The sequence below is a fragment of the Bicyclus anynana genome, chromosome 4 (assembly GCF_947172395.1).
Source record: "Bicyclus anynana chromosome 4, ilBicAnyn1.1, whole genome shotgun sequence".
NCBI lineage: Eukaryota > Metazoa > Arthropoda > Insecta > Lepidoptera > Nymphalidae > Bicyclus > Bicyclus anynana.
In genome coordinates, this window is record NC_069086.1 from 3,076,056 (window position 1) to 3,103,309 (window position 27,254).

Here is a 27,254-nt window from a genome sequence, read left to right on the forward strand (position 1 = left end):
GTCAGCTAGTATTATAATAAACATCAAAAACTTGGTCTACAATACTTTGTGAAAGACACCCAGTCAGCTGCAGACAGCTTGCCTGGTTGCTGTAGAATTTGAGGACTATTTACTATATTAACTATCCAGCATTACCACTGACTGACTGCACCCTCGTTGAATAAAAATAATAACAAGTATTTACAACACTGATTTATTACATAATTGCATCTAAATATTCACAAACTTTTAACATTCTAATCTTTTCGGATCTTCGCTACTCTTGGGTCGTCGGGTCGCATAATAACGTATACGTGCTTGTACCTTCTGTTGTCACCATCCTTTTTCACATAATCATAACATGCGTAAGTTCCTAGACCCAAACCAAAGATTGCCAAGCCCGAAGAGGCGAGAACCTCGGGAATCTCATTCCAGCCCTGTTGAAGTAATTGGCCAAGGGTACGCCGAGAAGCGTGGGCAGCCATGGTTAGCGATTTATAAAATTATGCCTTTTATTTAATGTACAGTTCCAAGATTAGTTTTACCACAATCCCAATTCTCAAATTGATATTTGATATTGAAAAGAATAGATTAAATGCGAAATTACAGCTTAGCTGTCAAATTTCATCCACTGTCATGGTCTGTCAGTGACTGTCACTGCCAGTGTGACATTTAAGTTTTTTAATTAGATAAATTCTTTCCCATAGGAAAAAGCAAAAGTATTACAAACGCTTACGTATAGTGCAATAAAAAAACTGGCACGTTACAACATACAACAATATTTCTCATCATAATTCAAATACGTACAATAAAATTGTAACAGATCAATTTCTGTACATTGAAGATATTTTAAAAACTTTAGTTGGAGTGCAACAATCAATACTGGAGCCAAAAATATAATTTGTTATTTTTTGTCTATCCGTGTATTTATATTTTGTGTCTGTCCGAATTTCATGTTGAGCGGACATCACGATAAAACTACTGAATTAATTCAAATGAAACTTGGCAAGATTTGAGACCTTAATACAAAGAAGGCTATAAAATACTTTTTGTCGTGAAAATTAAATCATAAGGCACCCCCATCTGATTTGTTATCGTAAAATCCTTAATAATAAAACAGAGGTTGAATGTTTGTATGACAATAGGTGATGTGTACCTACCTACCAAAAAATATTAAAAACTAGCGGACGCCCGCGATTTTGTCTTCGTGAAATTTAATTTTTCACAAATCCCTAGGGAACCATGGATTTTTTCGGGATGAAAGTAATAGCCTGTGTGTTAATCCAGAGTAAAATCTATATCCATTCCAAATTTCAGACAAATCGGTTCAGTAATTGCGGCATTATAGAGTAACAAACATCCAAACAAACATTCATACAAACTTTCACGTTTATAATATTAGTAGGAAACATTACATTAGTATAGAAATACTTTTCAAAGTTCTACGCCTAAGGGTACCTACACTCTAACCACTTTTTAATAGTTAGAGTTTTTTTGGAGTTTACTCCATAAGAATCGATTTTTCTTATATAACCCCCGGTATGAAAAAATATGGCCAGTAAAATTCGATGAACGAATGACAGCGTTATGTTTTTGTGCGCAACCTATTCTGCGCACCTTTCACCGTTGAAAGTTTACATCGAAATGCACGCGGACGATGTCGCGGGCGTCCGCTAGTCACCAATGTATCAAATTAATCGAGATCTGTGCCAATAAATATTAACTCGTTAATATGCATAACTTTTTATGCCACACAAGTCATTGTCATTGTATTATTTCCCTTTGAAAATAATATTTACTGTGTTGTGTATCGCTGTGTAAACAAAAGTGATAGTTCTTTCCAGAAATTTTATAATTTTTGGACATAAATGGCAGAAATAAAATATGTTGGTCACGTTGTTAAATGGCCTAAAACTCTTTACGGCTATTTTCAAAAAGCATGGTGGGAAATACCTGAAATTATGGGTGCATCACTTCATGGTGTCGCTGGACTAATTTTGGGTACTTTTGCTGTCTATAGATATATTAAAAATGATGGTCAGAATCGAGAATACAAAAGTATCTACATGATAATGCGACCAGAAGATCCTCGAGTTAAAAAACTTAAAAATCCTGTTTGTACGCAATACAAAAAATAGCGTTAATCAATTAACCTAATGAATAAAGTTTTAATATACATTTAGATTTGTTTTAATATTAAAGTTTATATTTAATAATCGACACCAACTTCAAAAAGATCAGTCAGATCACTTCAAAGTGATACAATCACTACAAATTGCGTAAAAGTTACACTATAACATTGGTTCCCAAACTGGTTCAGGTGGACCCCCAAGGGTCCATGGGAGTCCACAGGGGTCTACGTTTTCACTTATCGTATCAAAAAATGGAGGATCACGGTTCGCTCGTTCGTTCGTGTTCGGCATGCCTACGGCTTCGCAAGTCATAATAAGTGAATGTGGAGCGCGCATACGCACAGAACACTAAAATACTCCTGTATGACTTATCTGTAGTTTTGGTGACTTTTTCGACATTGGTAAAGGTCATTTCATCTGTCATCGAACTTTGCTTTGCTTTGCTTTGCACAGGGTTCCCAACTTAGGGGTTTTCCCCCCAGATTTAGGGGGCAAATAAGTGAAATGGGATTTTTTTAGGGGTCTGAAAGTTTTAGGGGTATTTTCAGGGATTTTTTGACTCTTTAATATTTTTAAATTGATGATAATTTTAATATTTCTTTCTTGGCCTAGCGACTTATAACGACATATAATACGTTATTCTACAACCACTCTGAGGCAATTGGAGGCAATATTCATCGAATAAAAAAATTGGTAAATTTGTTCATTGTCAACATGTATGATTTCAAAAAATCTGAATCTTCAGATAAAGACGTAGTATTTTGTCTGTATTAAATATAGACTTTTGAAACATATGACAGCATATTATTTCTAAATTATTATGAATTTATATTTTTTAGGGGGACAACTCAATAATAAAGGCGGTTTTAGGGGTTTTTGACACCAACTTTAGGGATATATATTTTGGAGAGTTGGTAACACTGGCTTTGCACCAGTTTTGTTTTGTCACACACTAGAAAGTTGATTTGAATCTTGAATTTAAAAATTTTGTAAACTTCTTGCCTTTGCAATTGCTTATACAGTGATAAAGATTAAAAACGGCATAGAAATCCACAGTCACTTTGTGAGCGTGTTTTAATATACGAGGTTGTGAATAATATTACAAAATGGGCTCTAGGTTCCAAAACATCGAGCAAGGGCCGCCGATCGAAGTTTTTCAACTTAATAAACTTTTTACTGAAGATACATTTCAAAATAAAGTGAACCTTGGTGTGGGAGGTAATAAATTTCTTACTCTCCCTTTAATTATCGCAGTATAGTTATATTGGTTCATCCACAAAAACATTATGTAAGAAGTAATTAGACGTGCGGTACTTAACCGGCGAAGTTTACTACAATACAGTAAAAGATTTCTATTCACGAGTTATTCTATACGTTCCATAAATGTACCGCGAATACAGAAATCTCGAATTTAGAATGGTAATTTATAGGGTATTGTGGGATAAGTGATGTACAAAAAACAAAAATTTTGAAAAATCAAATTTTTGGCAATATTGATTAATTATTCGTTCAGGCAGGGTATTCAAAACTTAGTATTTTTGTCTTGTTTAATAGTTTAAAGTAGCTTCTTTATGTCAGGCTGATATTCAGCAGTGTCATGCCATTTGCCTCATAAAGATAACACTTCATTTCATAAACCTTCAGCTTACTACACACTACCACTACAATCTATTCACAATATTAGCTACATTTGCTGTTAAAGTAAGAATTTGCAGATTTTTCATCATTATCTGCAAAGTGCAAATATAGAAATTTGTTTGCAATTTAATAATGAAAATAATGTGAATAGTTTTGTGCTTAAGAGATGACACATTTAAAAGATGGCAAAATATTTTTTAAAAAATTTCTATATCTATACTTAACTATACTTGATATGATAAACAAACAAATTAAAAAATAGAAACAACAAATTAATTAATCAAATTAATACATCCCTAGTCATTTCACACTAATAATAATTATAATCAACTTGATCTCAAAATAATGAAAATAAATTAGATTACACTATGTCTCACCCAAACAAGCACATATATTCTTCTGCACAGCATTTTCTTAGTCATCCTTGCTTATTAACGGCCAGTTTCTTCATCACAAGTAACTGCCAAAGTAATGTCATAAATCAAAAGTAATGGTCTTATTCACTGAAAAATAAAGTCTTCTTTACTACTTACTACTTTTACTGTTACTTTAGCTTTACATGAAGAAACTGGATGTAAATGTATAACATACATTCTTAATATTGTGTATTCTATTACTCTAGCATACAGAGATGAAAATGGCAAGCCCTGGGTACTGCCAGTGGTTCGTAAAATGGAGAAACAGATGGCAGAGGATGCTACCCTTCTCCATGAGTACCTGCCAGTGTTAGGTAAGTGAAGCACTCCAGTTATATTCTATCAGTTTAATAAAGAACCTGGGAACCTGCAGAAGAAATGAACAATCTTATTGGAATAAGATTGTTCATTTCATAAAGAAATAGTGTTTCATTATCAACATTATAATTTATAATAATGTTTTTGTAAAGTCTTATATTGTAGAACAGGAACAAGAAAACTTTTTTTTATTCTTTACAAGTTAGTTAGGATGAAAATCCACACCTCTTTTGGTTTCAACAAGACATCGCACCAGAAAGCTAAATCGCTTGGCCTGGGCCATTTAAGAAAACCCACCTAGGACTCGAACCCAGGACCTCCGTCTTGTAAATTCACCTCTGACACTACTGCGCCGCAGATACCATCAATTTAAGGTTATTATTACTTTAACTGAAAGTGCAGTTTAACCTTAACAAAAACCTTACCCAGCCAACAACCAACTTTTACTTTTAGTATAGTCAGCATGAAATTTTGAGTCCACTATTAGGTATCAACTGAACTGCATATGTTTATTAGCTCTTCTGATATGTTTTTGTACAGTGCGCCATGTACCTCATATTCAAAGCAGACTAAATATTCAAAGAGAACATAAATTACATGCAAGTGTAATCTGACATTCAAATTACACTTGAATGTATTATAACTAAATTATTCCTTAGATTGTTTAAAATTATTATTGCTGTTGTTTACCCAAGCAGCCATTGTTTTCAAAGTTATTTTTATTACATCAGCAGTTATCTAAAAATAAATATAACACAAGGTCAGTGAAGTTTAAATAATAATTGAGCAAACTATATTCTCTCAATTACTTCATCCTGACTCCATTCATAGTATGCTACAGTGTGTATATATATTACTGGTTGATTCCTGCGACTTTGTCTATATTTAGAATGTTATTTTAATATTTTTTATGCATTGAATTATGAAGTTTTATGAATATTATGAAGAACAGCAAAAGATTGAAGAAAGTGATTGAATAATCTTAAATCGTGTTTTTGATGTCTTTATGTTTTGATGTGTATCAATACACATCAAAACATAAATATTATAATTACATATTATAATATTATAGTACTGGAGTCACATATGACTTTATTCCACTCCAAATGAAAGAGATAATAGATGAAATTTATATACTTATAGGCCTAATGTAAAAAAGGCACAGTATACTTCCTGCTAATATTATTAACGTGAAAGTTTGTATGGATGTTTGTTACTCTTTAATGCTGCAACTACTAAACTGATAAGGAAAAGGAAGAGAAAAGAAGAAAGACAGACAAGTAAAAGACAACAGTGTTTCCCGTGTTAGGCTGAAAGGCGGGTACACAGAAAACAAGGTGACAGGAGGGGTTTTAGCCGGTTAGAGTCCGGCACTACCTAACTCAGCTAGGTGTCCATGAGGATTTCCCCTTCTGTATACAAAAAAGAAAAAAAAAACTGATATGGATGAAAAAAAAAGTAGGCTAGTCTTTGTCAATTACAAAGAACCATAGAAAGTTTGACCTCTGTCTGACACTTTTAACCAATTTTCATACTTTATTGAATAAGTAAACCTTCCTTAGAATAATTCTGTCTATTGGTAAAAACTGCATAAAAAGCAGTTCAGTTGTTTTAAGTTTATTGAGATCCGACAGACAAACAGATATGCCAGGAGGACTATAATATTTATATCATAATAATATGTTTAGCTTGAAACGTCATACAACTTTTATTTTACTGATATGTTCGTATCCATCAAACATTTATGTATTTGCCAGGTCTGGAGAGTTTCAGCAATGCATCAGTGTCAATGCTTCTGGGACAGGATAACCCTGTCATTGCTGAGGGTCGGGTGAGTTTACTGAGATATGTCTTATTCAATACAGTTAATTATTAGAAGAGGGCAATAATTTTGGTGCTCCAGTGTGAATAAAGAGAAAGGGCTCAAAAGACTATCGAAATATTAAAACAGTCTTATGTGTCACACACCTATGGTTATGATTTATGGTTCAGTTACAAAGTATAAAAAGCCCTCGATTGGCCATAATAATGAAATAAAAGAAATTGAAAACCACGTCATTACATTACATTGGAATGTTTTGTTGTACAGTAACAGTAAATTAAATGCAAATGTGTTATATTTAAACCAAATTACTAGACATACCTTTATAGAAGGCGTCCACAGATTCGCATTGGATGCATCGCATCAAACGGATTTTAGTATTATTTTTATAGAAAGTTATACAAGTGCGTCTATTGATCCGTATCGTATGGATTTTGTGTACCGTAAAATTAAAAATCTGTTTGATGAGATGCGTCCGATACGTACGATGCGGATAAGTGGACACCTACGTTAACTGTACGATGAGTGCAATGGCGAGTTTCTCACTGTATAAATAAACGTCACAGTTACGATCTCAAGTTAATAGAACTTCAAATTTGTTATTGGGATCGTCTATTAATACGGGGTTTAGTGACCTCGCATACGAGAGCTGCTACACGCCACAAAAAGCCGCTTTCTTATACGTGGCGGCGTTTGTAGTCTTGCATTGTTCCCTACACAATTTGTCCACAGGCCTTCGGCGTGCAGACTTTATCAGGCACGGGCAGCTTGCGCGTCGGAGCTGAATTGCTCAACAAACATCTCAAATATACGACTTTCTATTACTCCAGCCCGACATGGGGTAAGTAAATCTTGACAATCTTAGGGTTCTGTACATCAATGGATAAAAATGAAACCGTCGTATGATCACATTCAGTAAAGTGATCATACAAGGGTTTCGAGGAACAGCTCCCTCTATCTGTCAAGACTCTTTATCTCGGGAACGCGTGGAGTTATCGAGTTGAAATTAAAAGCATACTTGGAATAGGTACTCAGGTCTACAACTCCTTGATGGAATGAATGAAACGAAGAAACGGTCGTTTATGCCACAAAAACGTATAACACTCAAGACTATCGAAATTTATTGGGCACTTCCCGTTAACTTGGAAATATGTAATTTGCCAAGTAATGGTTCATTGGCACAAGCATATCCAGATTTTCAATGATTTTCATGATGTTTTCGATTTACGATGAAGATTAATTTATACGGAATCCTCGATGGGCGATTGCCACTCACACTTGTTTTTAAAAAGAATATTTAGCAAGCGGTTATGACATGACCATTCCAACTAACTATTACAAGTACAACATTAATCCAGCGGGCGGGACTGGAACCCAAGATCTCTCAAATGTCTGTCAATTGTCATATATATGTCCATGAAGTTATTTGAGACTTTTAGAAAATTTCTCCTGCTAGAATATTCCTGATTCTAAGAAACGAATTATATATATACTTTTGATTTTTTTGACACAGCTGCTGGTACGGTGGGAAGAATGGCCATAAAGTCTGGATACAGATATTCATACATTAAATTTTTATTATACATCTTATTTGTAGAAACAGTAGCCATACCAATAGCTTCCACAATGGGGATGATGACTAGGTTTGAATATATTGATTTTAATGATACATTCGGGTAAATAAGGTCAATGTTAACTAATTTATACATAAAAAGCAAAGATTGACTGGATATTTGCAAAATAAATAAGATTATAAAATTTCAAAATCTATTAAAAATATTTTATCGTAGTTAGATGAAAATTCATACAGTTTTAGCTTTCTTACATTAAATGTGACATAAATATATACGCAGAAATAACAAAGATATTAGTAATTTTGTTTAAACGCCCATACAAATCTAACGATCAATAATTGCCTACGACGTCATAACTTCGTACCATTTTGTATGGGGCGTTTTTCAGGGATCCGCGGCAGCGCCGTAAATCTGACCCTTTAAATCCCTGTAGCTCCGAAAGTAATGATCGCAGATACCCTGTTACTTTTACAAAATTGCTTTACTATTAGCATATTCTTAATTTATATACAATTTAAAAAACTGTCATCATGCCTATTATTAATTCATTCCACAATTGTAATTAAATTGTACTGAAGTACGTAGGTAATAAACTTCAGTTACTTCTGTAGAACATATATAAAAACTGCAATCATAAATATGATAAAATTGCCCATAAATCCACTTAGTGTAAAGTGTTTTTCATTATGGTTTAATCTTGCAAAATTGATCAAATATCACTATAACACATAAAGGTATTGTTATCATAATATTCTTTATTATTATTTGATCGTGTATTACTTTTAATAGTGATAAGATTAATCGATAATTATCTTTATTATAAAGCATATATTTTACATATCATATCGTAAGATAGACTTTGACCTTCGCTAGACCTTCGTGCAATAAATGGTTTTTTTCCCTTGGGATATTGCTTGGCGACAGAAACAATTGTGATGGTATTAGTTCTTCAGATAATAGACCAGGGATGTCACATAGATTATTATGACCAAATCATATAGGTACTGTAAATCAAGATTCCAAAAAAACAAGCATTTATATAAGGAAAATAGGATCAGTAATTCCACTGGCTGGCTATAAAGTTGTGAAATATCTTTATAGCCAGATTATAACAGTTTAAAATATTTAGTAAAACAGCTCAATTCGGATTTGGAGTGTTGGTGGTGTTACAACTCCCAACCCTGTACTTCGCAAGTTAAGTTGTTGGCCCTGATTACTATCGGTAACAGTGGTTGTTAAACTTTAAGCATATCTCCTCTCCAGAAGGGAGACCTCACCCTGTAGTGGCGATTTAAAAAGACGGGGTAATGATGAAGATTATATGCCAAAGTTAGCAGACTTCTTTGGGGACACCGCTAAAAAGAAGAAGATATGCTTTCACCATTAACAACCCATATTTGGCTTATTGTTGTGCACAAGTTTCTTCTCAGAAAGAGAGGGGTTAGGCTAATAGTCTACCACGCTGGCCCAATGCGAATTGGCAGACATCACATACAAAAAGAATAAAGAAAATTCTCAGAGAGACACGTGACGTCTAATTAAAATGCACATAACTGAAAAGTTCGAGGTGCATGCCGCGCACCATATTCGCATCAATGCCCTCCGAATCGATGGCAGAGGTCATATCTACTGGGCTATCAAGTAATTCCATTCACTATTTGTTGCACAGAAAACCATCATCTGGTGTTTGTGAACTCTGGCTTCACTCAACCGCGTACGTACCGCTATTGGGACGAAAAGACCCGCGCTATCGACTTCGCTGGCTTTGTGGAGGACCTCAGCAGTGCTCCCGAGAACTCAGTGGTGATACTGCACGCCTGCGCTCATAATCCGACCGGGATCGACCCCACTCAGGAGCAGTGGATAAAGATTGCTGATATTATGGAGGTAGGCACGGTTTTTTTTGCTCAGTTTATCAACAGAATATCTATAGTATTGTTATAAAGCTAAAGTTTGCTTCCTAGAACGTGCTAAACTCCTTGGCCCTTTCCTTGACCTAGTAACAAAATATTTATTCATGACTATAGCTTGTGAATGTGACATTCACGGCAAGTCAGACAAAATTATGAACATAGCAAACCATGGTTATGGGGCATTTTCTTTCCTTTCTTTCATGCCTTTTTCCAGATTTCGCGTGTTATTTTTTCTGTAAAAATCGGGAGTCAGGTTGTAATTGTTTTTACTTTGAGAGGCTGGTTATTAGATATTTAAAAGCAAGTGTCTTAAAAGAAATATTAAAGTGTAAAGAGAAAGACAAATGGATCGAAAGGAAAAACAATGCATTTTAATATAGACAGGGGAGCTGGTTAACAGAAAGGACAGGTACACCAACATATTGGAGGGGTTTTTAGTCAGTAGGAGCTTAGTACTATTCAATGTGAGTTTGTCTGTGAGGATTTTTTTCCTTTCCAAACAGAAATAAGCCATTATCAACTCATATTCGGCTTACTGTTGCGCACGAGTCTCCTCTTAGAATAACAGGTGTTAGACTAATAGTCCACCACACTGGTCCAATCACTTGGCAGACTTTACACACAGAGAATTAAGAAAAATATCAGGTATGTTTCCTTAACATGTTATTCCTTCACCGTTTGGGACATCTGATTTAAAATTTCTTAGAATGAAAAGACATAACTGTAACTGTAAAAGTTGGAGGTGCATGCCCCCGACCGGATTCACCTTACCGAATCGAATGCAGAGGTCATATCCACTAGGCTATCATGAAAAAAAAAGCAACTATTAATTAATGGTGTGTTTCAGGAGCGCAAGTTGTTCCCGTTCTTCGACAGCGCGTACCAAGGGTTCGCGTCGGGCGACCTGGACCGCGACGCGTGGGCGGTGCGCTACTTCGTCAAGCGGGGCTTCGAGCTCGTCTGCGCGCAGTCCTACGCCAAGAACTTCGGACTCTACAGTGAGTTATTAACTTAAGGAATTCCTTAACCCTACATCCTTTAATCACAAGTCCAGGACTCTGCTCGGAGTTGTTCTCTCTACCACGCGATGGACCCGGCACCTGCACGGTGCATGGAATGCTAAGATACGGCTCTCGTAAAACTTCATGGGGCTTGAGGAGTAAATTGGTGAATGTGTTACGAAAAATGTAATTAAACTGGACATACAAAGCGCCATCTGTAGTAATACTGCTAAACTATGACACAACACATGTAAACCCAGTGCATTCGATAAAATAAATCAGTCTTTTGACGGCCTAATTGTAAACTAAGTAGTGGAAGATTGTAAAGAAAAGCAAATCTGACACGAGAGATGGCGCTTTTAACCGCTATTATTTTTTAAGTTTCTCTTTTAAGTATTATTTTATTTTTGAAAAAACTTTTACTTTAGCCATGTCTCAACAGTTCAATGACAAAGGCTGAAAAAAGGCTGTCAATAATAATGATGATGTTATGATGATCCGCAGACGAGCGCGTAGGCAACCTGACGATCGTGCTGTCGGACGCGAAGCACGTGGCGCCGCTCAAGTCGCAGCTGACGTGGATCGTGCGCGGCATGTACTCCAACCCGCCGGCGCACGGCGCGCGCGTCGTCGCCAACGTGCTCGCCGACGGCAGGCTGTTCGACGAGTGGTGCGTAGCGTTGCGTTCTACTCGACAAGGACTATAAAGTACTACAAATAGATACACGCTCTTTGTAGTACTTTTTAGTCCTTGTCGTTATCTACCTCGTTTTTAGTGTCTGAACGAATTACGAATAATTTGCTTGAATAATGGGTGCGTAAGTGATTGGTCGGAAGTAGGTACATGTATACTTTGGTCATGAATGAGCTGGTACCTTTTTCAAGGTTGTGCCAAACATGTCAAACTGATGCTTCTAATACTTGGGGTCTGGTCTCGACCAAAATGGTTCAGACACTACCAATTAACGTAAGGAATTGTGACGCGATGCAATATTTAAATATTTTCTTTCTTTCTCTTTTTCTTTCTAACTCCCTCATATTGTTCTATTAGTGCGTACTTTATAACTAGGACGATGATGATGATTCTGTACATTTTGTTCACAGGAGAGATCACATCAAGTTCATGTCTTCCAGAGTGATCCAAATGAGGGAAGCGCTAAGAGCCGAATTGATAAAGTAAGTAATTATTATATCATTACACTATTTCAACAGCCCATCACAGAGCTACGCCTCGCCTTTTCTGGAGCTTATACCCACGAGACTTAGATGCTCAAATACGGTACGACGAGCTTAAGATATGTGCTCAATTGTAATGTAACGGTCACTATCAGATGGTAATGAACTAAAACTTAAAATAAATTTATTTCAATTAGGCTTAGTTTACAAGCATTACCGAAACGTCAGTTGATTATAATTATTATCAGTTTGGTGATAAATAAAAAAAATAAGGAAAAGATTTTATAGGCATTTTAAACTTTAATATAAAATCTTTAATTTATTTTGCTTCAAAAACACATTGTTATAGTTGTAAATCAATCCTACATTAACTAACTATTTTTTCATGAAGCATTCAATAATGCGCTTCAGTATAATTAATAATATAATTCAGTAATCGCTAAAGCCTCAATAGCTCAACGGTAAGAGCGGTCGAACTCATCACCGAGGGGTGGTGGTTCGAGCCCCGCCCCGTTGGTCTATTGTCGTACCCACTCCTAGCACAGTCTTTTCCGACTAGTTGGAAGGGAATGGGAATATTGGTCATATTATAAAATATATGGCAAATATTCTTTAAAAAAAAAAAATAATAATAATAAATATGGACATTTCCACGTTAAATGTGACCGTACTCCTTTGTATAATCCAGATTGGGCACACCGGGCAACTGGGACCACATCGTCAAACAGATCGGCCTGTTCTCGTACACCGGGCTGACGCCGCGGCAGAGCGAGCACCTCGTCCAGCAGCACCACATCTACCTGCTGCGCTCCGGTCGCATCAACATCTGCGGCCTCAACCCCGGAAACGTCGCCTACGTCGCGCGCGCCATCGACGACGCCATCAGCAAGTTCCCGGACAAAGAGTAATGACGCTTTCCATTGTTTGCTTTCATTGATATCTATGAACAAGTTGAACTCCTTATACTTTGTCTACTTTTGGACCTCTGCTTGCCTTTGGACGTAGTGGTTAGGTAAACAGACGGAATGTTCCTCAACGAGACAAATCTTCGAATTTATAGACAGTAAAAATACCCGAAAAAGATCTTGTACATTATAGTACGAGATCCGGCGTAAGAAATATATACCCTCATCTGTTTTTTTAGGAATAAGAAATAAATAATAGAAAATATTTGACATTGACATTGACACACTGTAAACAGTTTGCCTAAAAAAACAGCGGCCGAATAGTTAAATGATAAATTTATTTTATCTACTTCCTTCATTGTAATGTACCTAGCAGAATTGTAAACGTTGCCTGCTTTCACATTGCGACTGTGAGGTTGGCATATATAAACAGTTGAGTAATATTATATAAATATTCTCAACAGTTATTTAGTCGTCTAATATGTTAAATGAAAGCTTATTTTAATTGTATTAAGTTTATGGCTTTTTATATGAAAAATGGGCTTGACAGCAATTTAAGTATGCCACCTATTTGCAATGTGTCAGTGTGAATATTATCTATCATTTATTTCTTATCACTAATAAATAACAGATGTGGGTATATATTTTTAATGCCGGATCTTAGACCAATATAAACGGCTAAAAACTCTGTTTGTCGCAGATAGCTTTCTTGCGATTGCTTGTGTTTGTAACTGTCAAAGCGAAGCTTGACTGGGTCCGCTGTTATTTACTTGTTCGTAGATTGATAATTATGTTGTTAGGTGTTGAGTTGTGTAAGCGATGCTAACTATTGTCAAAGTATTTTATAATAGTAGAGGATCCCAACATATCTAGCTTTACCCATCTGTTTACTGGATATTTTTCATTACGAACACGGTGTTAGTCGGCAAAAAAGTTTTCCTGGAATTTGAACTTCATCATAATCCTAGACTGAAATTTCTTAGGCAATATTATGACATACTTAATTTGATATAAAACATTTTTCATAGTAAACTGATGGGTCAAGATAGTTTCTAATTCGGACCTTAGACTATAAGGCTCAGACCTTAGACTATAAGGCTGAGCCTATTGTTTAGAAAAGATAATTCATAGAAGAACCTAACTCAAATTAACTATGATAAGCTTTTGGACTTTTTTGAGTATCAATTTTTTATTTATATATTTTGCATTTATTTTTAAGTAATATGGCAGCTCAATTATTTCTTTATTTTGATGAAAGCATTTAATAATTACAAAATTTGTATACAATAATTTTCGCTTACACTGCTCATCCCATGTGCAGGTAACAGCAGATAACTTAAATTCATGGGAATAGACAATATTCTATTTTTGTTAATGGTCATAGACTATAGTCTGTGTGATGCGTGGCAAGCTTTTGGCTGTGTAGTATTAAGTTATTTGTCTTTACTTGTATTTTTATCATAATAAATGTTTATGCTTTTACGTCGAAATATTAAAATAGTGTACTATGCTACCAGAATAATTATATAACTAGACTTATCTCGTATATTTTATCGAATACCAATAATAGAGGATTCCTAAATATTCTATTGTGATTATATTTTTACAGTTTTTATAGGTTTTAGATTTTTTTATAGAATGTACAAAAATTGTGTAACAGGCAACACCAATATAGAATTTTAATAATTGTGTAAAATTATACACCTTGATACTTTTTTTTAAATGGTAACACTGCCATTTACGAACAAATTGTGTGTTCAAATTAGAGGCCTTATTGGTCACGATATTTTATGAAGTAATTTTGGACATTCGCTGCGTGCTTTTACTAACATACTTGAGTTCAGTATTAGTGCTTAGAGGTACAAACAAAAACCTACCATCAATAGAAAGTACAACCTACCATTCATACATTTGAATTATGAAAGATTTACCAAAATTGTTGAAAAATAAATAAAAACCTTGGCAAAACATTTAACTATTTAAGCAATTTTTTACTGTCTTTACGGCTCTAGCCCTTCTGGACCTTCGTAAGTCTTGGCAAAAAATTTACATCAAAAGTTTTTTTTTCTGGCTTTACGGCTCTGAGTTCTAGCTCTTTTAAGCCTTTTCAAAAGCAAAAGCCATTTACACACAACACAGATTTAAATAATATACTATTTTTTTTAATGTAAAGAGAGTTGGGTTGACAAAATTTCGAGACCATTCTAGAGTTTACTTATTTGTATGAAAATTTTAAATTGTATATTTCACTTTCTATTGGTGTAAAGGTGAATTTATAGTAAAAATTTAACACATACCTGTAGCTTGACACAAACTAGCGAATAGCATACAAAGAGCTCTATTTAGTATTTATTTTATTGAATTGTTTTAGAAGCAAAATATTAATGTTATAAAAATATAATTCTCGGTTACCGATAAGTGTGTTTTATTTTAAGTAATGAATATAACCCTTTAAGTATTTACTGGAATGAATTACCACAATAAGTCCACTTTAATTTAAATCCACTAGTGATCCCGTTTCCGATATATTATTCATTCCTAAAGGTTAAATTATTATTAATTCCTATTGAAATAATCCTAGAATCGCAACTTTTTTGTAAACCCTAACTTTGGAGTTCTTATACGTGAGCAACCTTAGATATTTAATGTTAATTGCAAAAAGATATTTTATTTTTTGGTATTTGCTTTTACTAGTCTAAGGCCCGTATTATAGACGTCCTTCATCTGTTTAATGGATGAAAAGTGTTTAGTATGTTAAAAATATATAAAAATATACAACACAAAATATAAAAACCTTTTCATCCATTAAACATGGTGATGGTTCTAATTCGGATTTTCTACTATTAAATATGACCAATATAACCCGAGTTCACCTTTAATTAGTCAAATAGTTTTAGGGAGTAGGTATGCTAATAGCCCAATGGTATCAAATCCATGACCTCAATGGTGAATTCAGCATTACCATGGAGTTTTTGAGGCTTTAATCTCGTACTATTTATATTAATTTTTTAATATTTAAAAATCCCAATTTGTTTCTAAGTAAAAATGTATTAAATAGGCAATTAAATCCAATATTTAATTTTAAAACTGTAATCTGTAGAAAGGTTATACTAAAATTCAAAGGTTGACTTTTTCGCTAAATGCTTTGAAATACTTTTTTTTTGCTGGGAAATGCTTTTACCCTCCCGCCTTACCCGCCTCCATCCCTTCCGCGGTACCCTCGGGAGGGCAAGCTTTGAAATACCTACTGCTTCATCTAGAAAGTTCAAATAATATGGTTTTTGTTTTCAGTGACAATTCGCGGGCAAAGTTATAGCAACTGCAGTGTAGTGGCTCCTCGTGAGATTGGTACGAATTATCATTAAAATGCTTGAGTTTGGGACAAATTGGTGGTTGGTTTTATGTTCGTCCTACCGTTACTGTAACTTTGGTGAATTTGTATATTATTAAAAAAATATAAAAAATTGTTGGGTGTTTTTTTAATTTTTAATGCTTGTTGGAGAGAAATAGAAATAAAAAAACGTAATATATGATTTATTTATATATTTTTGCATAATAAAGTAATTTAAATATGTTCAATGTTGGTTCTTTGAATTTTTGTACCAAACAAGTTGGTCTCTTTGAATTTTTACCCGACTGCAAAAAGGGTTATTTAACCAAATCATATAATCACAAAAAATCATATGAATTATTTAATTTAAAAAAAATATACTAATAATTATGTTGTTATTGTTGATAGATTTTTAATGTTTGTGAGGGAAATAAAACAACATAAATAAAATATTAAATATATATATTTACTTATGAAAGTAATTAAAAATATATTGGTTTTATGATTCCATAGCTTCATTATTTTCTGTGGGGTTGGCCGTTTGTCCTCGAGATCCGAACCGATTCATTACTGAAAAGGAAAATGTTTCCAATTTATTTATTTCATATTATTCAACATTAGAACTGATAAGATGCAAAGATTTTATAATAGAGATATGTTACTACTATATTTAATTTCTTAAAATGTGCATAACTTTAAAGTTGGAAGTGCATGCACCAGACCAGATTCCTACCCACACCCTCTGGAATCTGAGGCAGAGGTCATATCCACTGGGCTATCACGGCTCAATAATAACCACTATCACAGATAATGATGAATAAGAGCTTGTAATGGCTGTAAATGTAATGGGGATGATGACTAGGTTTGAATATATTGATTTTTATGATACATTCGGGTAAATAAGGTCAATGTTAACTAATTTATACATAAAAAGCAAAGATTGACTGGATATTTGCAAAATAAATAAGATTATAAAATTTCAAAATCTACTAAAAATATTTTATCGTAATTAGATGAAAATTCATACAGTTTTAGCTTCCTTACATTAAATGTGACATTTTTTAATATATGAACTATAAGCATAAACGCACAAATAACAAAGATATCAGTAATTTTGTTTGAACGCGCATACAAATCTAACGATCATTACATTGTCTACGACGTTATTAGTTCGTGCCATTTTGTATGGGGCGTATTTCAGGGATCCGCGGCAGCGCCGCAAATCTGATCCTTTAAGTCCCTGTAGCTCCGAAAGTAATGATCGCAGATACCCTGTTCCTTTTACAAAATTGCTTTACTATTAGTATACTATTAATTTATATACAATTTAAAAAACTGTCATCATCCCTATTGTACCGACCTTGTTCGCTGATGGACAGGTCGACCATCTCGATGAAGCGCTCCTTGTTGTCCCCGCCCACGGCCACGGCGTAGGGCGCGTCGGGGCAGGGCGCCGCGCACAGCACCTGCCCCACCTTGCACGCGCGCTCGCTCACCTGCACTGCCTCTGAACTGAAAACGTTCGAAATTCATCTAATTACTATTTATAAACTGAGAGTGCAACTTTGGGGCACAGCATCTAACTCAGATTTAGTATGTGTGCAACGGTCCCAGTCAAAAATGCTTCGCATGATTACCAATACTCCTTGGTACATCAAAAATGATCGCTTGCATAGTGAACTAAAAATTAAAACTATAAAGACAAAAAAACCTGACCATGAAGAATATATAATTAGCATAATAGTAGCGGAATCGAAAATATGGATTAAAGCGATATTTAACTCTGCCGCTGCTACAGTAAAGTCTATTTCTCTTCACGAGACATGACATTGACGCATGCGAGGCCTACTGGTCAATTTTGAAGTATATATGTTATATATGTATTTTCGTGCAGAAATGGCCCCGAAGAAAAGAACTCAGTGCACCTAACATGGGACTAAACAACGTCATAAAAAACCAAATTATTCCTTATTACTTATAAGTAAATCATCTACAATATAAAAATTTATCGCTGAATGTGTTGCTAAGCGCAAATCTCGAGAACGGCTGGACCGATTTCGCTAATTCTTTTTTAGCATATTCCTTTAAGTATGAGGATGGTTCTTACAGAAAGAAAAATTTTAAAATATAGGTAGGGTAGGGTAGTGTAGGGTAGGAATAGGAAAGAAGTGCATAGACCGGGTCCACAGTACTTTATGATAAATTTTGATTTAGATTCCATGATCACAAATTACCTGGATATGTCCCAAGTTTTCAACATCTCATCTGCACCAACAGTTACCATCAAGCCAGGTACTTTTTCACTTAAAATTAAACCTGAAATTGAAGATACTTTTATAATTTAATTTAATAAAGGAGATCATTCACGCTCCATACATTTCTGGGCTCTTTTTTGAAAGTGCCGGCCAACAAAAAACTTGATTATTTTCATATGTAATTAGTGGATCCTTGTGGTATTACCCGCATAGTTTCTGTTGTCTTGGGGTTACGGGGATAAAATATAGCCCATGTTATTCGCTGATAGTGTCGCTGTAAATCGGTTCAGTACTTTCGGGGTCTATTTGCCACAGACAAAGAAGCAAATCATTGTTTTATGTAATATTAGTAAATGATATTTACCTGTAACTTCTTTCCCATGGGCGCTAATAGTCCAAAGCGGCTCATCTTGCCTGCAGTCCACGTATGCCACTTTGCCTTCGTTGTTACTCATCTAAAAACAAAAGGAAGTGTAGCATGTTAAAAACAGTCGACAGTCGCATATGCGCATGCGACTGTCGCACAACTCAAATAGGCTAGTTGACATTTTTTAAAAATGGTTTTAAATAGTTCATTATTATCGTTATACAAGATTGAAAAACATTTTTTCGAGACGTGATTACATGAAAATTTTAGTTTTTATATATGTTTTTGACAATAGAAGCCAAAATGCGTGTCGGTCTATATTTCAACTGTTTCATGACGTCACTACAACAAATCCCTAACAAACGGAGCGTTTAACAAAAATATTAGTCAATAATTAGTTCAGTACATCAAATAACATTGTGACGTCACAAAATGGCCGACAGCGTTTTTGAAGTTTAAATTTTTTTAAAAAATACATTATTTTTAAACTAACTTTCATAACTAATTAATATCGATATATTTTATTAATTATTTTTTCTTATTCCATTGTACTATGCGAATATTGTTTATTATACTCGTATTCGTAATATTGTTTATTTTTTGTATATGAGTCAACTACCCTATTGAGAGTAACTCACAGCGAAACAGAACGGGTTCCTCGAGTCCCACACGACGCGCTCGATCTCCGGCGCCAGAGACCACGCCTTGTGCGCGTCGGCGGCGCGACAGTCGGTGACGCGCGCGCGACCGTCGCACGCGCCCGACAGCAGCGTCTGAGCTTCTAGCGGGTGGAAACATAGCGACTGCACCTACAAATTAAGGAAACAATTTACTTTTATCTTTAATATATATTTTTTATTTATATTCTTTAAACCTACATCCGTCGGTCACTAGTTCGGGACTTTACTCAATGTTATTCTCTGCCATTGGAGGGTTTATGGGTAACATTCTTGGTGGGAATTAGACCTGACAGACTTATTCAATAATAGTGTTTTGCCCTTTATATCCGCTTCTGATGTCGACCCGTTTCCGACATGCGCAAACAACAAACCTTGTCTTCAAAGTAATCCAGCTTAGTGTGCGGCGAGCCTTGGTCGAGGTCCCATAGCAGCACTGTGTTATCTGCCGACCCACTTGCCAGGACATGGCTGGAAAACAAAGCAAAAGTTGTAGACAGAAAGGTATAAAAAATCAAAGGAGGTCGGTCACATTTAACTTGGAAATCTCCATTGATGAGAGCTACATGAAAAAATAGTTCATTGTTGGAGGATTCAATAATAACTATAATAATTTCTTATTGAAGCAAAATAAATCCTACTTCCTACTAATATTATCAACGCGAAAGTTTGTATAGATGTTTGGATGTATGTTTGGATGTTTGTTACTCTTTAACGCCGCTACTACTGAAGCAATTTGGCTAAAATTTGGAATAGAAATGGATTTTACTCTGGATTAACACATAGGCTACTTTTTATCCCGAAAAAATCCATGGTTTCCCGAGATTTGCGAAAAGTGATGATTTTAATGATCTGAATGTTTGTTACTCTTTCACGCCTTGACTACATAACCAAATTAGCTGAAATTTGGTATTGAGATATATTACAGCATTATTAACACATAGGCTACTTTTATCCCGGGAAAACTAAATTCCACGGGGACGAAGTCGCGGGCGTCCGCTAGTAAAATATAATTATTGTAAATTGCCTTAAAATCCTGCCTTTTATTTTTTAAACTGGTTGGGGTCTTGGGGTTTTAGCCCTTTTAAGTCATAAGTCCTGGGACCTGCTCGAGGTGTTTCCTCTGCCACAAAATAATGGTACAATCACTATCGCAGCTACCCGTGACGTCACACATAGCAAAGAAATGAACTGATAATATTTTCACAGATTTGATTGTATTTAAAAGAGGTTTGTGTTCTGCAGTGGATGTCCATCGGCTGATTATGATGATTACGATGATGATGACGGTGATGATGATGATGATGATGATGATGATGATGATGATGATGATGATGATGATGATGATGATGATGATGGATGATGATGGATGATGATGGATGACGGTGATCATGATGGTGATGGTAATGGCGACGATGACGATGATGATGACGACGACGACGAAGATGGTATGATGATGATATGTAAAACTTAATAACAAACTTGAAATTCCTATTCCATGAGAGGTCCAGCACAGCATCCTTGTGTCCCACTCGTTTAAGTTTCTTCTTCTTGTTCGGCTTCTGACCGAGTTTGAACACCGGCTCCAAACAGTTCTCAATGTCCAAGTCCCATACTTGAATCACTGGATCCATTCCTCCCAGGGCACATAGGTTGCCTACAAACATTTAAAAAAATGTCATAACATAGCTGGACCAGTGATTAAGGTGACTTGATGTCCTAAGCAATCTTCCCTTGTGACCTTATTTTACCATCATTATTAAGTATGCATTGTAGTTACAAAGAATTAATTAAAAAAAAATACGTTTTTTGGACTTTCTGGAGTATTTTAAATTTTTTTTTCTGTCACACAATGATAGTAATATAATTGGAGCCTTTACATTTTACCATAACTGGTGTATGAATTTAGAAATAATAAATTTACACAATTACAAAATGTCCATGTCCATTAAATAGAAGAAGAAGAAGAAGAAATATACTTTATTGTACATTAAAAACAAAAATAAACAATAACTTATAATAACACTTAGAAACTAATGTACAATGGAATGTAAATCTTAAATAAAAAAAAAAATTATCCATTAAAATACATAATTATAAATTCAAATTCTGACCAGGGCTTCTCTTTTAGACTATTATATCTAAAACTCCTAAACGAATTGTTTAATTATGATGTGCTTTTCTTGTTTGAATAATTATATTTTATTTATTTATTATTCTACAAAATACATATTTAAATTACGCCTAACTATATGATAAAGTAATTCGGAAAAATTATCGTTTTTCTATTATGATGAAAAGATTTTCTGATATAATTCTTTAAAACGATTATAGTAGCTTACCAGGTTCCGGGTCTGACGGGTCATGGTTCAGCCACTCTATACAAAGCGGGAACCACGGCAGGATGATGTCATGATGTACGTAAAATGATCCCTCTTCTTTGTTGTAGACTGAAATAAAATACAGTGTGATTTAAGAAAACTTGTATGAAACTGTCGTACTCAAAGGTTTTATATTTATACTATTGATATGTCACTAGCGCGTTGAAACTGAGGCGGTCGAAAGTGGCTAATTGGTAGGGTAGCGTAGGGTAGGGTAGGAATAGGGAAGGTAAGGTAAACAAATTTTCACAGTCTATAGAAAGGTATAAATAATAAATATAAATCATAAGCAAACCAATGTAATATTATATGTATAGAAAACTTGAAAATTTTTGCTGGTGGGAGGCTTCAGTCGTGGCTAGTTACCCACCCTACCGACAAAGACGTACCGCCAAGCGATTTAGCGTTCCGGTACGATGTCGTGTAGAAACCGTAAGGGGTGTGGATTTTTGTCCTCCTCCTAACAAGTTAGCCTGCTTCCATCTTAGATTGCATCATCATTGCGTAGTCAAGGGCTAACTTATAAGAATAAAAAAAAAAATATTCATTTTATGTTCCGCATTACATGTCCTACAGTCCAGCACGTCCATATTTGTAAGCACATTCCAATATGACGCAAATCTCTGTATTCGTATAGAATTAATTAGTATATAATACCTTAAGATATTGTAAATATTTATGCCATTATAATTATAATATAATAAATATGTAAAGTCCGTGTCGTTTCACTTATACCCAAACACGCAAAGTTAGTCTGCCAAAGGCTAATCGTAATATTGTGCATTTTGCAGTGATTTTGTAGGCACATAACATATCTATAGTAATGTCTATTGAGGCAGGTCCATATATAATTCGTCCAAGCATGTAACTAACTTACTATAAACTTCCAGTATACTGGCATCAGCTTCCACGTGCCCCACCAGGAGCAGATTATCATCAGGTTTGATGATGTCATCTTCTTCGTCACTGTCTGCCCCTTCTGTCTAAAAATAAAGAATGTTTTTTTTTTATAGATTCACTTCTATGCTAAGGGAGAGCAATTATGATCGACAATATGACTTTTTTCTATGAAATATGTTATTGTCGTATCCTAAGGCCTACTGGACTGAAATGTTGAGTTTGTCTCGTCCAAGAAATTTTCAGTAATAGCCCACATGCAGTAATCTGACATTGTGTTTTGGATTAATCAATACTTTTAATGAACATAGTAACATTTATTCAATTCATAAAATTATCCAGGTATCAATTCTAGGACCTCATGATCCATAGCCCTACTACCAATGAGGATATGAAAAGAAATTAGCTTACTCGTATTTGTACGTTTTCACTCAAATCACCCAGATTAGGAACTGTAGCTATTGTAGCAATACCAATTGGATTATCTGAAATGGAAAGAAACTTTTATTTATAGCTACTAATAATACTAATCTATATCTATACTAATATTATAAAGGGATAAAGTTTGTGGTATTGTAATCTCAGGATCTACTTAACTGATTTTCGAAATTCTTCTACCATTAGAAAGCCACATTATTTGTAAGTGTTATAGGCTATATAATTAGTAGATGGAAAGATGATCTGATTGCCTTTGAAGGAACATACTGGACCCGATCAGCACTGGAAAGGACACAATGGAAGAGAAAGGGGGAGGCCTTTGCCCAGCAGTGGGATGAAATTTAACTATAAAGCATGTAATAAATATTATGTAATTTAGATTGTAAAGGCTTAAATAAATAAATAAATAGGCTATATTATATTCTGACAGGAACAGAAACTATGTGGATGAAACTGCAAGGTGTCAGACAGTTAATAATGAGGTACATAATGCGGCCTTCGTGGCGCAGTGGTATGCGCGGTGGATTTACCAGACTGAGGTCCGGGGTTCAATCCCCAGCTCATCAAAACCTCAATTGGCCAATTGAGGTTTTGTTAATTGGTCCAGGTTTGGCTAGTTAGAGGCTCTGGTCGTGGCTAGCTACCACCCTATCGGCAAGCGATTTAGCGTTCAGGTATGATGTTGTGTAGAAACTGAAAGGGGTGTGGATTTTCATTTCATCAAAATAGCCCATTTCCATCCTAGATTGCATCATCACTTACCATCAGGTGAGATTGTAGTTAGCCCTTGACTACAATCTCACCTGATCTCACTTGTAAACAATAAAAAAAAATTAGACTCCCTAAGTAAGTAAGACTCCCAAGATATATCTTGGGGCAACTTACACTAAATAGACAATGAAAAAAAGGTGTTTTTGAATTCTATTTTCTGGAATATTCTGGTGTGTTACAGTTCTAGTTTTAGGCATATACATATATAGGAGGCACAATTTCAGGTTCTTGTACTTAGTACACCAAGTGCGAGAACTGGACTCTTCTCTTCCCTGAAAGCAGACTATCTGTTTTATACAAAAATAAATCAAATTTGATTTCAAATATAAATAGAATAGAGCATCCTTTTTACTACTTGAAAACAAAATTCAAAGCTCCACTTCTTTTTTTTTGTTTTTATGTGAAATAAAATAAAATTATAGAATAAAACAAAATGTGAACTCACTAGAATCTTCCTGGTCATAATTAGCAAAATTGAACTCATCATTGGGGTCTGCTGGTGGAGGTCTCACTGAGCTGGCGTTCTCCTCCTCATCATCACTTTGGTCTTCACCTTGTTCTGCTATTCTTTATATTTATAAAAGAAAGTTTAAAGTTATATTTATATTGTTAAGAAAAAACTAATATTAAAAAGAGGTAAGATTTGATTTTTTGTTTGCTTGTCTGTTTGAGATATTTGCTATGAATAGGCTCTGAAACTACTAGTAGTACTAGTGGCCCAAAGTATATATAGAAGTTATTTCAAAATACCAATTGCCTGTCTGTTTAAAGATAAGCAACAGTCAGAAGTAGTATCTACAAGTCAACCAGTATCTAAAATAACATTAGCAGTATATAAGCCAACTATTATGAAGGAGAGCCGTGATAGCCCAGTGGATATGACCTTTGCCTTCGATTCCGGAGGGTGAGGGTTCGAATCTGGTCCGGGGCATGCACCTCCAACTTTTCAGTTGTGTGCATTTTAAGAAATTAAATATCACGTGTCTTAATCGGTGAAGGAAAACATCGTGAGGAAACCTGCATACCAGAGAATTATCTTAATTCTCTGCGTGTGTGAAGTCTGCCAATCCGCATTGGGCCAGCGTGGTGGACTATTGGCCTTAACCCTCTCATTCTGAGAGGAGACTCGAGCTCTGCAGTGAGCCGAATATGGGTTGATGACGACGACGATTATGAAGGAAATGCTGTATAACACAAAGGCCTTCCAGTTACTAAGCATTGTGAAAAGAATAACTTACCTTAACTCATCAGCAGTCTGTTTGATTAAATTAGCTAACTCATTTTCAGTTAGTTCTATCTGCAACAATATTCAACAATACATATTTTCTGAATATAATTTAGTAGACCAGGCACTGTGAGTTAGTGAGTTTACATAACGAGGACTGCATTCTGTTAACAGTTTTGAACTTAAAAAAGCATGCGGATATGATTCCAGGAGGTCCATTCTTTCGTTATACTCTACTCCCTTTGGTGTGGAGTATATGTTTCGATCAAATGCTTTGTATTAGTTTTATTGCTTGTTTTATTGAGAACATTAAATTTTTGGGTAACCTGTACAACCTACACAATCAATTTGAGAGTTGAAAATTTTATGTTCAATAGTTCTTGTGTATGTCAGTCTACTACTAAAATTTCAACTTGCGGAAATTCATAGTTTTCGAGACATTCAGTTTCCAAATCTCAAATAAAATATGTGTAAATAAGGCTGAGGTTCGATATCTCTCTGCACGCAAAGGGGGAGTTATGGTGGGGGATAAGGGAGAGCACCCACAACCCATCCTTACTAACCCCATCACACGAAAAATTCGAGCCTCAATAGCTCAACGGTAACAGCGGTCAGACTCATCGCCGAGGGGTTGTGGTTCGATCCCCGCCCCGTTGGTCTATTGTCGTACCCACTACTAGCACAGTCTTTCCCGACGAGTTGGAGGGGAATGGGAATATTGGTTATATCTAAAATTTATGGCAAATATTCTTTTTTTTAAACAAAAAAAAAAACAATAGGATAACTTGAAAAGTACTAAACCGATTTTCTTGTACATTAACACATATATTAAGCTTAGTTTGGAGCAAGTTTCATAGTTGTTCCATAAAGATTTATGGATCTTTATAGAACAAGTATGAAACTTGCTGTTTCTGTCTTAGGATAAGAAAAAAAGTTTTGCTAATATACATTATCTATCCATTAGGTCCGAGTTGCTGATGTCCACTATGTATTAAACACTTAATTAACAGTAAAATGCTGTACATCTCTCATTTATTTATTACTTCTTTTTTTTAATTTTTAACAATATAAGTATAAAATACAAAACATGTTGTTATTGTTGTTATTGTAAAATGTTATTATAAGTATAATTTTGTCAAATCTAAAGTTATAATTAGAACACTCAGGTGTCATAGGCCGGGCACTTAGGTCAGTGCTTAGGTTATAACCTAAGGTTAGTTTAGGATTAGGGTACCTACCTATTGGCTTATAAGTAACATTTATATTGTACAGTCCTTCTCAATTTTCATCATAATATTAGGTATCACATTAATAGCTAATCTATTAAATAAAAATACAAGAAAGATAAAAACAAGCGTTTTTTAATTATGGAACATGATCGATCGATTCGATATTTAAATTAACCTAATGTAAACTATATAATTTCAATTATAGAACCTAACCTAATTTAAGCTGTTTTAATCATATTAAACTTGTAGTGTAGCAAAAAATATAGGAAAATTTATTGTCAACCGTAATAGATCTTGTGATAAAATTGTTAGTGATCAGGCGCTATAAAATTTAAAGCTTCATTATTTGATTATTGTAGTGGGTTACCTTTTCTGGGACTGACTTAGCAACTCCACGCCGCAAAAAATGCATACATGACACCAGGCTCACGTTAGGTGTTTGTTCTTCTTCCATTGTAGTATAATCCTGTAATACCTAATAGTTTAAATCAACCAATCAAAAATCTAATTTTGTATTTCAATTTTACAACACATCATTTCACATTTCGCCGCACATGTTTTTGTTTTGACTTTTTAGTTTTTACCACAGACGACAAAGTTTTTGACATTTAAAAACACGTTTGAAATCACAGACGTCAAATCAAATATTTGTAACTTTTTTAAAACATCGGACTCTAGTTCTTTGAATCTATGAACATAGTCACAGAGTTCTCTGAATTAAATATTCAAACCAAGATTATCAGCTTTTAGTGGATTTATTTTATCACTTTTGTGTTTAATTAAGAATATAAGAAGCTTAAATTAAAGAA

At 34.7% G+C, this 27,254-nt stretch overlaps 3 protein-coding genes across 3 annotated transcripts; 1 reads left to right on the forward strand and 2 right to left on the reverse strand.

Annotated features, from left to right (window-relative positions):
- Window positions 1-177: 177 nt before the first annotated feature.
- Window positions 178-609, reverse strand: LOC112043269 (uncharacterized). Its single transcript, XM_024078592.2, has one exon. It carries the CDS (start codon window positions 462-464, stop codon window positions 237-239), a length of 228 nt encoding a protein of 75 aa, XP_023934360.1. The 5' UTR covers window positions 465-609; the 3' UTR covers window positions 178-236.
- A 2,426-nt stretch (window positions 610-3,035) lies between these two features.
- On the forward strand, window positions 3,036-16,340 carry LOC112058408 (aspartate aminotransferase, cytoplasmic). Its single transcript, XM_024099214.2, has 10 exons — window positions 3,036-3,329; window positions 4,372-4,479; window positions 6,241-6,314; window positions 7,038-7,146; window positions 9,549-9,766; window positions 10,640-10,790; window positions 11,298-11,463; window positions 11,898-11,969; window positions 12,658-12,873; window positions 16,166-16,340. The coding sequence occupies exons 1-10, from the start codon at window positions 3,218-3,220 to the stop codon at window positions 16,188-16,190; spliced, it is 1,251 nt and encodes a 416-aa protein (XP_023954982.1). The 5' UTR covers window positions 3,036-3,217; the 3' UTR covers window positions 16,191-16,340.
- Window positions 16,341-16,650: 310 nt separating this feature from the next.
- On the reverse strand, window positions 16,651-27,034 carry LOC112058400 (periodic tryptophan protein 1 homolog). The gene is made up of 13 exons (XM_024099203.2): window positions 26,813-27,034; window positions 25,230-25,288; window positions 24,437-24,558; window positions 23,194-23,267; window positions 22,763-22,868; window positions 21,847-21,954; window positions 20,987-21,161; window positions 19,879-19,975; window positions 19,466-19,636; window positions 18,825-18,915; window positions 18,440-18,521; window positions 17,566-17,717; window positions 16,651-16,775 (listed from the first exon to the last, which is right to left on the reverse strand). Exons 1-13 carry the CDS (start codon window positions 26,897-26,899, stop codon window positions 16,705-16,707), a joined length of 1,395 nt encoding a protein of 464 aa, XP_023954971.2. The 5' UTR covers window positions 26,900-27,034; the 3' UTR covers window positions 16,651-16,704.
- Window positions 27,035-27,254: the final 220 nt, after the last annotated feature.

Bases quoted from the DNA above. Each gene is read 5' to 3' on its own strand.
- LOC112043269 (XM_024078592.2), bottom strand. From the start codon at position 464: ATGGCTGCCCACGCTTCTCGGCGTACCCTTGGCCAATTACTTCAACAG.
- LOC112058408 (XM_024099214.2), top strand. From the start codon at position 3,218: ATGGGCTCTAGGTTCCAAAACATCGAGCAAGGGCCGCCGATCGAAGTT. The intron at 7,147-9,548 runs GTAAGTAAATCT...TTTGTTGCACAG, and splicing joins TTACTCCAGCCCGACATGGG to AAAACCATCATCTGGTGTTT. The intron at 12,874-16,165 runs GTAATGACGCTT...TTTTGTTTTCAG, and splicing joins AGCAAGTTCCCGGACAAAGA to TGACAATTCGCGGGCAAAGT.
- LOC112058400 (XM_024099203.2), bottom strand. From the start codon at position 26,899: ATGGAAGAAGAACAAACACCTAACGTGAGCCTGGTGTCATGTATGCAT. The intron at 18,916-19,465 runs GTGAGTTACTCT...TTTTGTTTTTAG, and splicing joins GGAACCCGTTCTGTTTCGCT to ATGAGTAACAACGAAGGCAA. The intron at 18,522-18,824 runs GTAAATATCATT...CTTCAATTTCAG, and splicing joins CCATGGGAAAGAAGTTACAG to GTTTAATTTTAAGTGAAAAA.